Source organism: Cyprinus carpio, chromosome B20 (assembly GCF_018340385.1).
Source record: "Cyprinus carpio isolate SPL01 chromosome B20, ASM1834038v1, whole genome shotgun sequence".
NCBI lineage: Eukaryota > Metazoa > Chordata > Actinopteri > Cypriniformes > Cyprinidae > Cyprinus > Cyprinus carpio.
In genome coordinates this window covers 2,205,756-2,223,820 of record NC_056616.1, presented here as the reverse complement: position 1 = coordinate 2,223,820, position 18,065 = coordinate 2,205,756, and the positions used below count along the sequence as shown (strand labels likewise).

General features: G+C 38.1%; 1 protein-coding gene across 1 annotated transcript in view; it reads left to right on the top strand.

The window, feature by feature from the left end:
• LOC109051605 (receptor-type tyrosine-protein phosphatase kappa-like) overlaps positions 1–18,065 on the top strand; it is a 151,815-nt gene that overhangs the window by 50,777 nt on the left and 82,973 nt on the right. The window contains 2 exon segments of the mRNA XM_042746354.1: positions 3,057–3,325; positions 16,282–16,363. Of these exon segments, the coding sequence (XP_042602288.1) occupies positions 3,057–3,325; positions 16,282–16,363 (351 nt within the window).

Below are 18,065 nucleotides of genomic sequence, written 5' to 3'. Positions count from 1 at the left end.
GAAGAAGCGTTAGCAAACAGCAACAACAGTACCATGTACTCCTCCATTGTTGTGTATGTTTGTTCGCGCTTGCCTTTAAAATCGACATGTACATGTCTACATACCTACTACGCACGCACATGACGTCACCGTTTTCAAAGATTCCCATTTTGGGTGTTTACACGATATCGGTGGCGGTTTCAAAAACTTGCACTTTGAAACCCGTTTTCAGAAATATGTTTTAAGCCCCCAAAACACCAATTGTCGTGTAAACGAACAGTCAAAATGCATAAAAAGTTTCCCGTTTTTGGCTGAAAATGTTATGTAAACGACCCTTAACATAAACCCCAGCTCTGTACTCACTAAGCCAGCCTCAGATCTGAGCTTTGTGGAAGTGAACTCATGTTCACGTGTTCTTGTGGCTTTGAGAGCCGGCCAAATTCGCTCGTCTAATATGTCGAGCCTTCTGTCCTCTTTCTTCTCACTCTCATCGTTTTCTTCTTCGTTTTGCACTGAAGTGATTAATGAGCAGTTCGCACAATCCTTCTCCAAACTCTCCAGCACATGTTCATAAGGAAGCACTTAAATAAATCAAAGATCGCTCATGAACCCGTTTCATTTTCTGCCAGTAACTCTTGGTTGAAGGTTTGTGCCATCTGGATGCACTGTTTAGTACACGCGACAGACCTTTGACCTTTGGAATTGCCTGGAGCCTGTGTGAGAAATGAGTGTTTACCCAGCGGGCGTTTATAGAGGAAACGGCGGGACACACACACCTTCTGACATCCACGCCGCTGTTCTCACCTGCAGCCATTAACGTCTCGCTGCGAGCACCACGCTTTCCCCGGGAGTCGATTCAATTACTGCGCCTGCTCTGTAATCCTGCCACAAGTTCACTTATCTGAGATGCCTGAGCTCATATTGGAACTTCCTGTTTACACAGGCTGTATTTAGCTTATTACATGTGTAATACTTGATTGCAATTGGTCAATGGTGTCGTTCTGTACTATTCGCTGTGGAATAGTTTGTCTCAGCCAAGTAATTTTTTGTCCATAACTGTGCTAGTTACATCTGGCTGTGTTTTTTGGGCGGGCTTTTTTTCTCTCTCAAGTGCCGGTAGCTGCTTTTTTTGTCTTTAACTGAGAAATTATGAAATTTTTATGAATCACGGATTTAAAATGGTTTTATTTTTTAATCTTCTTTTGTCGAAAACTAGTTACCCACATCCTGGATGGCCTGAGAGGAATTAAAAGCACATTTTAATTTTAGGGTGAACTATCCCTTTTAGTGTTGGTGTAGCCACATCTTTTGAAAGCAAGTATTTTTATTTTTTTTAATAAGTAATCAATATTTTGACAGCGATGAAAGTATGATGTTTTTTTATATGAATATGAATTATTGAATTTTTAATTATGAAAATGTGTCTGAATTGTTTCATGAAACTTTAGTCACAACTAATTTAATGTACACAGTGTTATGTAACTCACTTCAGCTTCTGGGATTTGGTGGATATTGGACATTTATTATTGGTTAATATCTGTTTTGTGGTACAAGTGAGAGGTGATTTTGATAGTAAAATCAAGTGCACAGCACAAGTGTCTTATTATACGAACACTGATACAATAAAATAATTTTAATTATTATTTACATGTAGTCATAATAATAATTGTAATAAAATCGTTCCAGCAGGTGATATAGAGAATACCATTCAGTAGTTTGGGGTCGGTAAGATTCCTTTCTGTTCAGCAAGGCTATGTTTATTTGATCAAAAATACAGTAAAAATAGTAATATTGTAAAATATTATTACAATCTTAAACAACTGTTTTTTTTTTATTGTAATATTTTGTTGTAAAATGTAATTGATTGCTGTGATGCGCAGCTGTATTTTCAGCATCATTACACCAGTCTTCAGTGTCACATGATCTTCAGAAATCATTCTAATATACTGATTTGATGCTCAAGATTATTATCAATGTTGTGCTGCCCAATATTTCTACAGAAACCGTGACATGTTGTTTTTTATGATTCTTTGATGAATAGAAAGTTCAAAAGAAAAGCATTTGTTTAAAATTGATTTACTTTTATCTTACTGAGATATTGTAAAACATGTCTTATTCATATATAAATGGTTTTGTTTCATACAGATCCACGTGTTTATCAGCATTTTACAATGGCCTTCAGTGCAGCTGAGAGTCAGGACTTCATGTTTTATGTAAGATTACATGACCAATGGTTACATCAGGGGAAAAAGTCATATCAGAGACAGAGAATGTTATTACACTGGAAAGAGTCTGAATCTGGAATAACACGCTGCTGATCAAGAGCACACAGCATGGCCAGGGGCGTTTGTTTAGACAGTAAGGAGGGTGGATTTCATGTAGACGGTATCTCTGACAGAAGATGGGATCAAAGAGAGAGAGCTGGTCATCTCTCTTCCTGGCCGTGGAGAGACAGATGAACAGATGTATGCTCATTTGGACAAATGGTGGTGAAGTCTGTCCTCTCTCTGCCTGAAGTCCATCCTCTGGGCGTTTGAGATTTGAAACGGTTTCCTCTCAGTGCAATCACATGCTTAAAGAACTGGAACCAGATCCTATATGGGCCTGTGCGTCTTGGCCGATAGCGTGGAAACCGTTTCTCAACCGTTTCTCCGGTGGAGTGATTATAAAAGCGTTCAGTAATCAGCACACGGCCAACTGCCAAGTGTACGAGTGATTCTTTGATTCTGAACTTCAGAAATATTGGGTCCTCATGTCTGAGTTTATATCTTGGTGCATTCCTGCTAGAATCCCAAATGAGTTCTCAAAAGATTTGTTTTCTTCACTTGGTGTCTAGCAAATGGTTTTAACTCAACATTTTGTATATTTATATAGAAATGTCGACTACTAAGTATACTTTATTCATATTGCATCATGCTAGCCTCTAGGGCTGTGCCAATAAATCGATGCATCACGAATCGAGAAATGATTCTGCATCGATTCAAAGATTTTCGCTATTCTCTCTGGAATATATCTTAGATTAGAGCTCATAATCCCAGCTCACCTGTGTTTTCTCTCCCGTTCTTGTTGCCCTCCAGGCTCGTACATGATGGTGGACACCTCGCAGCACGATTACGGAGAAAAGGCTCGCCTGCAGCTGCCCGTGATGAAAGAAAACGACACTCACTGCATCGACTTCAACTATCTCCTGTACTGCCCCGACGGCTCCAGCCCCGGGACGCTCAACATCCTGGTGAAGGTCAATAAAGGGCTGGCCAATCCCATCTGGAACGTCACTTCCTGCACAGGCAAAGGCTGGATGAAGGCGGAGCTTGCTGTCAGCACTTTTTGGCCCAATGAGTATCAGGTATGCAAATCCTTCAACCAATCAAAAGATGCAGTGTGAGTATGTTTTCAACAGAATGAAGCAGTCGGGTTCCAGAAGTAAAAACATTTTCTGCACTGGAAAATTGATGTTTAACGCTAATTTATAAACCTTTAAAGACAGACCATGCTGGTTGTTAATTGATGATATATGCTCCACTGACAATATATCGACTTTTCTTTTTTTAAGAATTCATTTTTAACAGCTGAAACATCATTTGTAGCTAACAAATAACACCAAAAGAGCTTGGCAGGGAACACCAGCTTCCACAAAGCACCACAAATAATGTAATGATACACTCTCAAAATACTTAAATGGTTGTGTATGTATATTTCGCAATAAACTTAAAATATATTGTTTCTATATTTAACCATATAACCAGAAACTTATTTCTGTATGCTTTATAAGCTTGTTTTCTCATGGGGACCAAAAATGTCCCCACAAGGACAAGGATTTTGTGGGGACATATTGTCCCCCTAAAGTGTAGGACAAGAATTTTATTTTTTTATTGTTTATTTGGTTATAGATTCATATAGATCATTTTAAACTTGATTATGTCATTCATGAGCACTCTGGGAAAAATGAATGGAAAAAATACTTCCAACACCGCAGATAAAGTGAATGGGCACTAATGCACTCTATTAACAAGATGTGTTTATCTGATCAGCAAATCTGATGCAAAGATACTAACAGCAAACTGACTTTTACCTCAGTGCAAATGCAGCTCCAGACTCTGAGCTGGAAAGTCAGTAGGTGTTATTTTTTTGCATTGTCGTAACTCTTAAACTCTGTGTGGTGACACATTCCTGCCGTCAAGCCCTCTAAACAAAAGTATGAGGAACAAAATCACGATGGATGTTTTGCTTGTATGTGGTATTGGTGTAGACCGGTTGATTTATGGGAATGTAGAGGCTTTAGCTTTTCTTTTGTAGTTCTGTCATACTCACAAAATGCTCCCAGTGATCACAGTAACGGCTCTCAGTAATGTTTTCCACAGGAGAAATGTCTCTCTGGGTCAGTGGAGCTCCTTCACGGGACTTTTTGTTTTTCAGTACAATAACTTTTCAGTGTTGCTTCTAGCTGTTTAAAAGTAATATTTCATCTAGTGAATAAAACTACTATGATAATCAGTCTCTTCTCTCTTGTTTTAATCAGTGATGGATGTGGGTGTGCATGTGTCAGTGTTCGCCGTGTGTGTGTGTGTGTGTGTGTGTGTGTGTGTGTGTGTGTGTGAGACAGTGAATACTGAAAGCCTCCGTCTGTGTTCAGACTAATTGGGAGTCTTGACTGATCTCCCCTCGGTCTCGCTCTGCTGTCTGTCTTTCTGTGCGAGAGACAGAATTGTAAACACCGTGATGATGCAGGGTTTTCATGCAGGATGTTCATCTGGTCTTTGCACAGGTTTAGGGTGCAGTAGCTCAGCTGTATTCTTTATAGCAGCCGTCTGTTTGCTTTATCAGCCCTAAATGTAAACACACCTGCGGGGAGCGCGCAGATAGACGCCTCTGCTGGCCGCTTGCATGCATTACATGTCACGCTCGGAGGACTGGGGAGGCGCTGTTGTGATTAATATTGCATGATATTTCTGAGGCGAGCTAATGGATCAGAGGGGCTTGTTTCTTCATGTCTCGATTTGATTTCTCACAGTATAGAGTTTCCACCTGCTGCCCCTCCAAACCCCCCGGAGACGTGTCCCTTCTAATGAGTCCAGGCATGTTACGTCTCTTTATCACGCTCTCTCTCTCTCGCAGTCCATCTCTAAAGCCTGGTGTGGGCTTGTTATTTCTTGTCCTCTTTAATTAGGCACTGATGAGTCAAATCTGTTTCTGGAGTCCAGTTTCCAGTTTATTTTAGCTTTAGTCCTGATATACTTTGGTTTTGTTTTTTCCACCGATATCTCCCGAGGGTGTCTTCATCCCCCCGATCAGATCGTTAGTCACCGCGTCAAACGGACTCGCTTAATGAGCTGGACACCTGCCCTCAGTTGCTTTTTATTATTTGATGTCAGATTGTCAGAAATCAGGCCAGAGCGCCGAACTGAAGCGTCTGTCTGTGTTCAGGAGCGCGAGCGTCATTAATGTTGTCAAAGGGAATGAGTTAAGCCATCGCACGTGTTCCTTTGGTCATCCTTCAGTTCTCATGAATGATTGAATATCGTTTAACTTGAGAGAAGAAGTTGTTTTTCTGTTTTTATTTCTTCTAAGCCAAGTAACATTCGTGCTCCTTTGTGGTTTCTCTGGCTTATGATGTGTTCTTCAATAATCTTCTCTGAGGACACGAACAGATGTAGGGTTGTGTGTGTGTGTGTGTGTGTGTGTGTGTGTGTGTTTTAACCCTAAAGGGTCTAGCTAATTGACTAATTAATTAACTACTCGCTTGACAATAATAATAATAAAGAATCTGGATTTTTGTTTTGTTTTTTGTTTATATGACTTTTAAATACAGCCTTTTAATTTGCTGACATATTAGAAGCGTGCAGTTAAGAAAAGAAGAACTTGAAGTTAAAATAAAGTTTGTAAGAACGTTCCTGAATGCAGTTCTTGAAACATTCTTAAGAAGTTGGCCAATATTTCCTTGAGTGATCATGGATCATCGTTGTCACCTGTGGACTAGTTATAGTAATATGTATTATGTATCTAGTGTTATGATGTGCTTCATATTTAAAACAACCCCATAAATTCATGAAACATCTTACGTTTTTATATTTTTCATATTAATGCCTTATTCTGCATGACTATATTTTACATCCCTTAACCCAACCCCATACCTAGACATAATAACTACAACAACTACTGTACTTACTATCCATAACCAGCAAATTAGGAGTTAGTGAGGGAAAATGCTCGTAATCTAAAATGTTACCAATTCTTATGTATTATAACAATTTTAAGCAAAAACATAAGTTCAATAAAACATCAATAAATGTTTGTGGGAATAAAATAAGTTTTTTATATTATAATATAAAATTATATTAAGTATATTTGTTTAACTCACAAACTATAGTGAGTATTTTTATGTGAACTGGGCATTTTTTGAGTTTGGTTAGCTGAACAGCTAGTCTACTGTTTTTTTGTTTGTTTGTTTTGCTGCTTTTACACATTTTCAAAACTTTGCCTCTTTTTTTTTTTTCAAAACTTTACACACAAATCCAAGAATTGCACACACACAATGCTAAATGCCTCACATCTCCTGCAAAATGAAGCACTGCATTCAAAATATCACAAACACATCTCAAAATTAAAGAAATTTGATTTGCCATAATTTTATTTTATATTTGTGTGTGTTACACAGAGAATTGTGTGTTGTGTTTTGCAAAAAGTGTTTTATGAAATTGAAAACTGAGGCAAAGGCAGAGAATTAGTGCAGAATTAGATAACCTTACTTAAGTATGCAGAAAAGTCTAAAGTATTTAATTTAATCTTGTAATCAAGATGCAATTAAACTTTATTTACTTTAAAAATATTAGCCCAGTGTATGTTGTATATTTCATTTTATAAAAGTGAATGTTCATCTTTGAGGTGGGATAGCAGTAATTTGATGCATGTGTGGAACTGATCCTGCTCTTTTTTTATACACAGTGTTATTAACCCACACAGAAACACAGACAGATTGGGCTGATTTCATTGCCAGTTCCTGTAAGGTGTGAGAGTATTGTAACAGACTTGATTCACACTGCCTTCTATTATAAGCTATTACCAGAATATATAATTCGAGATCTTAGCACTAAACATCAAGTCAAATTGCAAAAGGAGCAATTCTCTTTTTGTAATACATAAATGCTTAATTTCATTTCTACTTATATTACAGTAATCTGTGCTTATTTTTGTTTATATTTATATTTTGAGTCAATGATTCAATGATTTGTGATCTGCATTTAACCCATCCGAAGTGCACACACACAGAGCAGTGAACACACACACACACTGTGAACACACACCCGGAGCAGTGGGCAGCCATATGCTGCGGCGCCCGGGGAGCAGTTGGGGGTTCAGTGCCTTGCTCAAGGGCACCTAAGTCATGGTATATCTTTAATATAATTTCATTTCTACTTATATTACAGTTAAAGATATATTTCGAGTATGAAAATAGTACCCAAACTTAGTAGTATCCTGAATGTCTAAAATCATACATAAATATTAAACTGTAACTACTGATGTAAGTTTTCTTTGTTAACTTGTGTATACCTGCAGTATAAAACATCAAACTAGTATTTTACTGAGAGTATACTTCAAAATGTACTTTCATAAGCTAGTGTGCTAGAAGAATATAGTTATATTGTATATAGTTATATAGTAAATTAAATTAGTATACCTAAAAATTCATTTATATTTGCCTTGCAAAGGAAAAACATGCATTAGTTTTGCACTCAAAGTTTACTACTGTTACACTCAAAAGCATGTTTTTATCAACTAAAAACCTACACTACTACACTGCTAAGTATAATGCTAGCACACTATTATTAGTATACTTACTATAACATCATATGCTTGTAAAACAGCTTAAGTTTACATACAGTTTAGTTTACTGAACCTAAAATATTCTACATGTTTTCTGTAAGAGTAAATACAAATACCATACAGTTTTGGGGGTCGCCATAAAACTTAAGTTTTGTTAGGTTTACGTTTAAAACAGTTTATTAGAAATGCCAATAGAGATATTTAAGTATATGTAATTCAAGATGAGAAGTAAACAGTGTCTGAAAACAACTCTTGATATGATGTGGACTCTTAGTACTTCTCAAGCTAAAATCCTCCAGAACAATGTTTAGAAGCAGTCACTGAGAGGCTTCTTCAGAGGAAGCTGTAAGTCTGATCTCTGTCATTTCCTCCGGTCCTGATGAGAGAGATGCAGGATCCATGGTTTCGTTGTGTTGTGAGTGCTGTCTTTGGGTTGATATACGGGATTTAGGGTGGTCTGAGATGGCTGATTGAGATAGAGTTTGAGGATTTAATTCTGGTGTGGGGTGATTATTTCTTGAGGTCCTGGGCTGATAGATCTGCTGCTCGCAGAGCGGGAATATATTGCCCCTAATGGGCCGCCGTTACGCTGGAGTCTGGGCACGCGGAGGGACTGAAATGGAGGACGTCTATTCTGGAGGAAAAACATTTCGGCATGCGTCTCTCCAAATGATCTAGGACATATCGCTCTTCGCCTGCTGACAGAGCCCCTGGAATAATAATAAAAAAACGCACCCCACGCATCACATTGCCATCAATAAGGCTTTTCCCTGCTCTCATTGTTTACTTAGAGCTGTGGTAATGATCAGCAGAGCCAATGCAAATGTGCGTGTGTGTGTGTGTGTGTGTTGTTGTGTTGATCTGTTGGTGTGTTGGTGAGCAGAGCCGTTTGAGATGTCTCTTGACAGGTGAAGAGATGAGAGCGCCGAGCTCAGTATCGGGTGAAATGATGCCAGCAGGAAGAGGAAACTGTGAATGTGTGTTTGGTTTTGTCTGTGTATCTGAATGGTAGTTTCTTAGCAGTATACTGTAATTTAGGGTGACCATATTTTAGTTTTCAAAAAAGAGGATGGTGGCGGCGGGAGGGGATTGTTGCGGTTGTGGGGGGTTAAAGTAGCCCCCAAATATAGCCAAACTCCAAATATGTCATTTCCATACCTGAAATACATATTTTACAGTCTCTGTTATGCAGATTGATCATAAACACAGCTAAAGGGCTCCTTACCAGTGACCGTCCTTCACAGAACTTTTTTTTTATCATAGGTAAAATGTAAAATCTTTCAGTACAAGCATTTCAGTCATGCAATTTATGCAAAAATTCAAAGCTTTTACACACGGTTGGTTAAGTTAACCCTGGACCCTGTTGCGTTCCATTCCTTTTGACCTGGAAAGGATTTTTATTTTATTTTTGTTTCTGAAAATGTTAATGATAATTTAACATTTTCTCATTGGACTAACACTTACTGACTTTGATTGCACTTGTTTCAATCATTTCCAAAAATAAATACAAAACATAACTGAAAGAAGACATGTTGACAAAAAGATTGAATCCAATATTTGGTGAGAGATTTATTTTTTTAACATTTTTTGGCTATAGTTTTAATAGTGTGTTATTTTTATATGTGAATAATTTATGTTTTATTTTGGTATATTTAATTTAGTATGTAAACTGAAACAATCACGTAATACTCTTAATAAAAAATCTTTATTATCCAATACATAGATAATAATCTTCAAATTGTAATAGTCTTGACAAATTCTGTGTAAATTATATTATTAGGACTGCATCCTGTGATTCTGCCTGCATTTTCCACATCACAGAAATCATAGGGCCCTAATATAACCCTTAGCATAGCATGAAATTGCAATTATGCAGTTGGATTGCAACACCCTAGCAACCACCCGGAAAACCTTAGAAACCACACAGCAAAGCACTAAAACTCTTTGTTTGCTCTTCAGTCTCTCATTGGTCATCCTTCACCCTGTCAGCCTGTGTTCAACACTCACACCAGGCATTGCTGAAGAAAAACAACACAACGAGAGCCTCCTCTGTCTCTGTCTCTCATCATAATGTTCCTCCTCTTCGGTCCGAGAGTGTCATATGTCTGTGTGTTGTGAGTCATCAGCCTTAAGTGATATTGATTGTGGTACATGCAGGGCTTCAGATGTAATCAATGTTTCATAATTTAATGCTCTGAAGAGTCATTTATGTGTTCAATAGGAACATAATGGATGATTGTGGGAGTAATGGATGTTTAGACAAACACAAACCCTCTGCTAGCATTCTGAGCTGCATCGCTACTCAAAATCTAAATACATGTGCAGGGTTTATATAGTATACAGCAAGTGCTTTGCTTACACTTTTGTGTGTGTGTGCTCTAAGAGTGGGGTGATAGATGTCTGCAGCTAGTCGTGTGTGTGTGTGTGGGGGGGGGTGTATTTTTACGATGAGGTTCTGATTGACAGCAAAGCTGCAGGCTTCCTCATCCAGACCGATCTGCCGTCAACTCAGAGACAGGGCAACCACACGCACTCTCTCTCTCTCTCTCTCTCTCACACACACACACATACACATGTTTACTTAGCTGTCTAAATGGGGACATTCCATAGGCATAATGGTTTTTATACTGTATAGACCAAAAAAATTCTGTCGCCCTACACCAACCCTACACCTAACCCTACCCCTTACAGAAAACTTTCTGCATTTTTACAATTTTAAAAAAACTTTGTTTACTCTACTTTTAAACCAGTTTTACAAATGAGGACGTCCCCAAAGGGGAGGTTTTGTCAGGTTGAACTCACTTTTGCTTTCTGTATTTTTAAAATTTTTTTATTAAGTAGGTACACTTGCACACACATGCACTCACACACACACACACACCTACACACACACACATGCGCATACACACACACACACACACACACATACACTCACACGAACACGCACACACACACACACACACACACACACACATACATACACTCTCACACACATACACTCACACACACACACACACACACACACACACATATATAAACACACATATACACACACACACACACACACACATACACTCACACAAACACATACACACACACACACACAGATGCACACACACACACACACACACACACACAACTTTTTTCCTCAGGAACTATTTCCCCCCAGACCTGTTGCTTTCTGTGTTTCCACCGTGGTCTAAAGTACAGTGAAGATTAGGCAAATAGTCTGGTGACGTAGGTCTGCGCGCGTTTCTCAATACAAAGTACGCAAATTTCAGACTTGCATCCTCGGTAGTTCAGACCTTGCAAGTTCGACTCGGGAGTGTGATCACCTGCGTAATTCTGCATACAGCAGCGTACTTGATAACATCAGTCAGTCAATTTTCCTCACTGTATATTTACAATAAGATACCACTGCCCCCTTTCGTTTTCATTTAAACATAATAATAGCCGCAGAAATGTATTTAATTCAGGGAAATGTGTATATATATAGCCTACATTACATCAGTTGCCTCTTTTTATTTTCATTTTAACATATAGATAAATTGAATAAAGACCAAAGATTACCTTTTAGATTTACCCAAAACAAATTATATTTTATGTTTAACCACTAATGAGACATCAGAGCCAGCGGCAAATGTCAGAAGCACTAGCCGAGTTGAGACTGCTCTCGGCGGATACACGATCAGTGAGCTCCTGCTGATCGCGTGGAGCTGATCGTCTCTGAGATTGGCGTAACACATTTTTAAATAGCCGCTGTCTTTATAAATAAACCGCAGATTTGAGTTTTAAACAACTACATTCTCGCCTGAAATATGTTTAAAACTACATTTCATGACACAATAACAGTTGAATAAATGGTGGTTGAAATCACAGTGCTGAGTGAACTCAACCAATCAGCATGCTCAGCACCCAAGTCCCGCCCCCAAAAGTTCCGGACCTTTGAAAAAGTACTACCTCGCCAGCAGGGACCTTAGGGCCTTTCGCACCGCTTTAGTTCCAGAACTAAATCTGCAGTACTAAAGTACTGGGACTATTTTGCGTGAACTATTTCCCAGTACCATTTTAAAGGGTTGCATTCGCACCGACAGTGTGTACTAGGAAGTGATGTAAGCTGGTCGACAGCAACGTCATTTGTGTGAAACAAAGAAGAACATGGGGATGGAGGACACTGTGATAGGAGCTGTGTTTTTGTTGTGTCTCGCGGGTTTCACAATAATGGACATGGAATGTCGATGTATATGCAAAGCGATTGAAAGAACAGAAAGGAGGGCTAAGAATCTCCAACGACAACTGACAGTGCTACATTTGCTACAAGTGCCTGCACTTCAGCATCTGTATATTTATCGCTGTTCATCATACTTGTGAAATAAGTTGACACAATGTTTACAGTATTTTACACGGCGTTTTAAATAAGGGCATTTCCATACGCGTCTGGCCAATCAATGTCTATTTGCATCACGGGTATCACTAGTTGTGCTGGTTAGACCCTGCTCCGGAGTAGGAGCTAATTTGGTTCTTAAAAAAGGCAGTCCGGTACTAAAATCACACCCAGATCCTGCGGTGCGAAAACGCCCAAAAGTGGGTGGTTCCACAGTTAGTTCTAGTACTATGAAAAGGTTCCTGCAGTGAGAAAAGCCCTCTTCTGAGGGGCATTTTTTTACCCGGAACATTATTTAGATCCTGGTTCCTACGGTGGAAACATACCGAGTACCAGCCCAAAGTCCCTAGTGAGCTAATTTGGTTCTTAAAAAAGGCAGTCCGGTACTAAAATCACACCCAGATCCTGCCCAAGGTTTAAGCCATATTACAAGATCTCATATTTAAAATATGAATAAAGCCATATTACAAGATATAATTTTTATAAAACTATTTATATATTAATTTTGAAGTTGTTGGATTAATTTTTTTAATTGTTTGATGTTAATCTAAACCGATTAAATTGTTTAGCATGTATTTCCTCATAAACATTAATAAATGTATCTGGTTTAACCTGGAAATACAGTAGATTTAACCTCAAAACTACCATTAAAACATACCAGTGTTAACTCCTGTTTTAGGTAGCTTCATTTATCAGTTTCTGCATGTCTGTCGATGTACGTGGGTCATCATTATCACTTTAAAGTTATATGACTAATAACTTTTGGCAATTTTGAATTTTTCACATGTTCTTGTACCAAATAAATTGAGACAGAAAAGGAAGCAAATAAAGCACAGGCGTTCTCCTGCTGTGTGTTTCATGTGCAGGTCTGATCTGAATATGTCACCGCTGTGTTTCTGTGCATTCTGTTTGTTAATGCTCGTGTGCATCAGTCTGCATGTGTAAGTGAGCAGTTCGTGTGTGTGTGTGTGTGTGTGTGTGTGTGTGTGTGTGTTTGACGTGACATGTCAAGCAGTGACAGCAGTGATGTGCTTCATCATGCTGTTTTTTGGATCTTGTATTAATTAAGAGAATATGTGGAATATTTGCAGTTTACGTGAACCAGTAAACAACAATTGTGGAAAAAAAGAACTATATATGGTGACAAAACAAAGTATAACTTTTGCTTTATGTAAATAAATGCTTTATAAACTAAAATATTGGTGTAAAACAAAACAACACCCAAATGTGAGGTTGCAGACTAGGTTTAATGCACAAGTATTTTTTTCTTGTTTAATGCTGGATGTAAAATCCTGTAAAGATGGATGTTGAACCTATAATGCATTTCCCAGCAGACGCAGAATATTATTCACAATGCTGTCTGCCGATATGATAGTTCGGTTTTCTTAAGAAACAAAAAAACTAAGAAACAAAAAAACAAAAACAAAACTCGTTAATTAATGTATTGTTTAGTAGCTTTTTTTTTGATGTCTTTTTTATTGGTTTGTTTGTTTGTGTGTTTTATTTTGGTAATTTATACTGTATCTTTCAACACCTTCTGATGTTCATTCATGTTTATTTTGTGCTGTAACTTGTATTAAAGTGGAAGAGACATGAACTGAAGTGGGTACAGCGATGTCATGTTTGGTGCAGGGCAAAGAGTCTCTTACATTTACAATAAATGAGTGTAAGATGCTAGTGTGTTGAGAGGACTGTATTCACAGCACTGAGTTTGTTAACATGAAACATTAGTTGCCGCTCTAGTCACAAAAGTCCTCTTGTCGATTAGTGGAGTCGACTGCTTCATACAGGGATTTGGAAATCTGAGCGTGACTCGTGCTGTTCACACTCGTGAAGCCTCATTATTCAGAAGCAGTCTGATTATTCGGGTGTTTTAAGTGGCAGCCCGCTGACGGTTTTGAAAGTGTCTAGTCGTGCACATCTCCAGTTCAGAGCTGCTTTTGTCCGGGGCTGATGGGATAATTGCTGGGGTGCAGGATGTCACGCCAGTCCCAGAATATCTCCCTCTGTCTCTTTCTCACCTCATTTTTTCATCCCATGTTCATTTCTCCTCTTTTTATTTCAGCAGTTTTCACTCTAGCCAAAGCCGCTTCCTCAGCTGAGACACTGTTGGGTCTTTGAGTCGTCTTCTGTGATAGCCACTCCAAAACACACACACACACATGCACCACAGGGTCCTGCGGCAGTGGAAAACATGGATGTCAGGGAATGGGGAATAAAATATGGATTTCCAAGCCTGTAAAATAACTAAAATATTAAAATATCATGGAAATGCATATGATATACTTCCATTCAAAAGTTTGGGATCAATAAGATTTTTTTTTGTTTTTAAAAAAGTCTCTTCTGTTGCAATAATTTAATCAAATATATAGAAAAAACAGTAATATTGTGAAGTAGCATTTTCAACAGCTGTTTTCTATGTAAATATATTGTAAACTGTAATTGATTTCTGTGATCAAAGCTGAATATTCAGCATCATTACTCCAGTCTTCAGTGTCACATGATCTTCAGAAATCATTCTAATATGCTGATTTATTGTCAACATTGGAAACAGTTGTGTTGCGTCATTTTTATATATTATTTATTTATTTATTTTTGGAACTTCTGATCCTTTTTGGGGGGATTCTATGTTGACCAAAAAGTTCAAAAGAATAGCATTTTTTTTTTTTTTCAGAAAAGAGACATCTAAAAATCTTTAGTTTTTATCACTTTTTTATCAATTTAACAAATCTGATTTTAAAATAATAATACTTAAATATTGAACACATTTTATTTTTAAATAATACTATTAAAAATATTCAAAATGGAAAACCAAAAAAAATAATACTGACCCCAGACTTTTGAACGGTATTGTATATTGTTACTGTAATAACAATAAGACCAAAAATATTGCATCTTCCAGACATCACTGATGTAGTGTTAACAGGCATGATAATTATATTACTCTTTTAATTAATAAAGCTATTAATTCAAATTCATTTAGAAACCTCAAATAAAAAATTTACATTGCAGCAGCCACGCTGTATATATATATATAAATATATGATATGTAATACATAAGTATGAAAAAGAAAGGTTTAGGATTAAAAATGACAAGCTGTTGTCTGTCACCTGCAGCACTGGCAGGATCAAACGGCTTGAAACTCTCTAACCTTTAGTACTGAAGCAGAGATGAGCTTTGTTCACTAGCGTAATACAGTAACAAGACTCCACATAACTGATGCCTGATCAGCAGAATTACTGCAGCAGGAGAGAGAGAGAGAGAGAGAGAGAGAGAGAGAGAGAGAGAGAGAGAGAGAGAGAGAGAGAGAGAGAGAGAGAGAGAGAGAGAGAGAGAGAGAGAGCTGCGGCTGCACAACGGCATTCAGCCAGAACACTTTTGAAGATTTACATCATAATCGGCTCATAAGCATTACTGACTTTGGAAATGTCCGAGGCGTTTTAAGAGAGATCAGTTTAAAGGGCCGGACGCTCCACTAAAAGAAAAGCGCTATCAATATTCCCTCACACAGGCTGCAGATGGCCGGCTCTAATTGAAATGGCTTCTGCTCCGTCTGAAAGCTGGACCTGGCCTGATACGACGGGGTCACTTTCAGATTGCAGGCTTAGCGCTCGCGGGCTTGATCGCTTGGGCACGACATTAAAGGAAAGCGGCGTACAAAAGCCAGACCTTGACATCGAGGCAGAATATGGAGCGAATTCAACTCTATTCAGCCGTGCTTTGAGTTCAATAATAGAAACCTAAGACTAACCTCGCCAGTCACAGGATTTTCAATTACACCTTTTCTGTCCTCGCGTGGGTGTTTGCCTGAAAAGCTTTTTCTCCCAGAAATGAGCAACTGTTTGTGAAAATCTGTTTTGTCTTTTGAGATTAACAAAATGAGATTTGGCGCTCAGTCGTATATAAACAGAGACGATCTCTGAAGCAGTTTCTCAGCTGATGTTTGAACGTGACCCTCGCGAGCGTCACAAAAACTACTGTTAGTGCTGGGATACCAAACTCTTATTCATTCATTCATTCATTTATTTGATTGAGCGTTGTGAATGAGTGACAGCTTATCTAAAACACACATCCTGTTTCCTGTTTCTCTGTGCAGGTCATATTCGAGGCAGAGGTGACCAACGGCAGAAGAGGGTTCATTGCCATTGATGACATCCAGGTGCTCAGTTACCCCTGCGGTGAGTCACAGTGTGTGTGTGTGTGTGTGTGTGTGTGTGTGTGTGTGTGTGTGTGTGTGTGTGTGTGTGTGTTTGGGATGGTGTGGTCTAGTAGTTAAAAGTCTAGACTGCTAAAAAGGTTGAACTATCATCGTGTCCTTGTGTAAGAGACTTAACCTCAGGTTACTCAGCAGCAGGGCTGTCCCTGTTATTTAAAGTAGCTATAATTTCCTTAAACTCACACTCTTGTATGTCTTCTAGCTGACTGTCCTTATGAACCCGGGACAGAAGGATCAATGTATTCATCAAGGATGCATTAAACTGATCAAAGGTTATACAGTAAAGGCAATTATATAAATAAATGCAATTCTTTTGAACTTTATATTCATCAAAGAATTCTGAAAAGAGCACAACTGTTTTCAACATTGATAATAATCAGAAATGTTTCTTGAGCAGTAAATCAGGATATTAGAATGATTTCTGAAGATCATGTGACACTGAAGACTGGAGTAATGATACTGAAAATACAGCTGCGCATCACAGAAATAAATTACATTTTAACAGAGATTCACATAGAAAACAGCTGTTTTAATTTGAAAATAAACAAAAAAAAGTTTGGTCACAATTCTCGCTTTAACTATGACTTTTGCCTCAATAAACTCCTAATTCGCTGCTTATTAATAGTTAGTAAGGTAGTTTAGGTATTGGGGATTTAGAAAATGCTCATACAGAATATGTGCTTTATAAACACTAAAAAAACAGCTTTGATATTAATAAGCATGCTAATAAGCAACTAATTAAAAGTGAGAATTAGTCCCTATACTAAAGTGTTATCAAATGTTTTCCCATATGACCTTTTTTTCTGTGTTTTTGATCAATGTTGCCTAAAAAAAAAAAAATTATTCACACAGACCCCAAAGTTAGAAAAAAGTGTTTTTTATATAATAATGTTGTTGGGAGGGTATTTATTATGTGTTTGTTAAATTTTTTGTACTAAGTAGTAAAATGATGATGATGCCACTTCACTATGAACTGAAATATTTTGAGGTATTGACAGGAGCGAGTGTTTTTCTGAGCACATCAGCGTGAAGAGCAGCGCGATCGATAAATGATCAGAGAGCAGTATTAGCAGAAACAGCAAATACTGTAAGTGACACTGATGTAGGAGATATTGTAAGTGAAAAGTGTTTTATACAGTGTGTATTTGGCCTTTGTTTGATGCAGTGTATTGTTATTAGTTATTACACGCCGAGTACTGCACTTAGCACAAAGCGTTTAGGGGTCGAGTGACGGCACAATCAGCAGACGCACACGCACTCACACTTCAAATGTCAGCAATGTACACATCGTTCGAAGTGATTAATATTTTGTCATCCAGCGGCGCCTCTCTCCAGGTGGAGAGCTGAGCCCTGATCGTGTAGCAGGTATTCCCAATTAACAGCTAGTCCACGGATTACTGACGCTCAAAACGTGGATTATATCCCTCTGATCGCTGCTAATACACGGATGACATCTTATTACGATGATGCAGGAAGAGAGGGAGATGAAGGAGCTCTGTGGTGTTGCTGTTCCTGCAGTAAAAGAGCGTTGATTTTGAGGGCAGCTCATCAGAAACACTAGTGATGTGTCCCTGTATGATGGACTCGTGAAGATCGTCTGCTCACACTAAGAAAACACAGAGCTATATTTCATTAGTTTTTTTTCGTTTGCATATTTAGCAGAC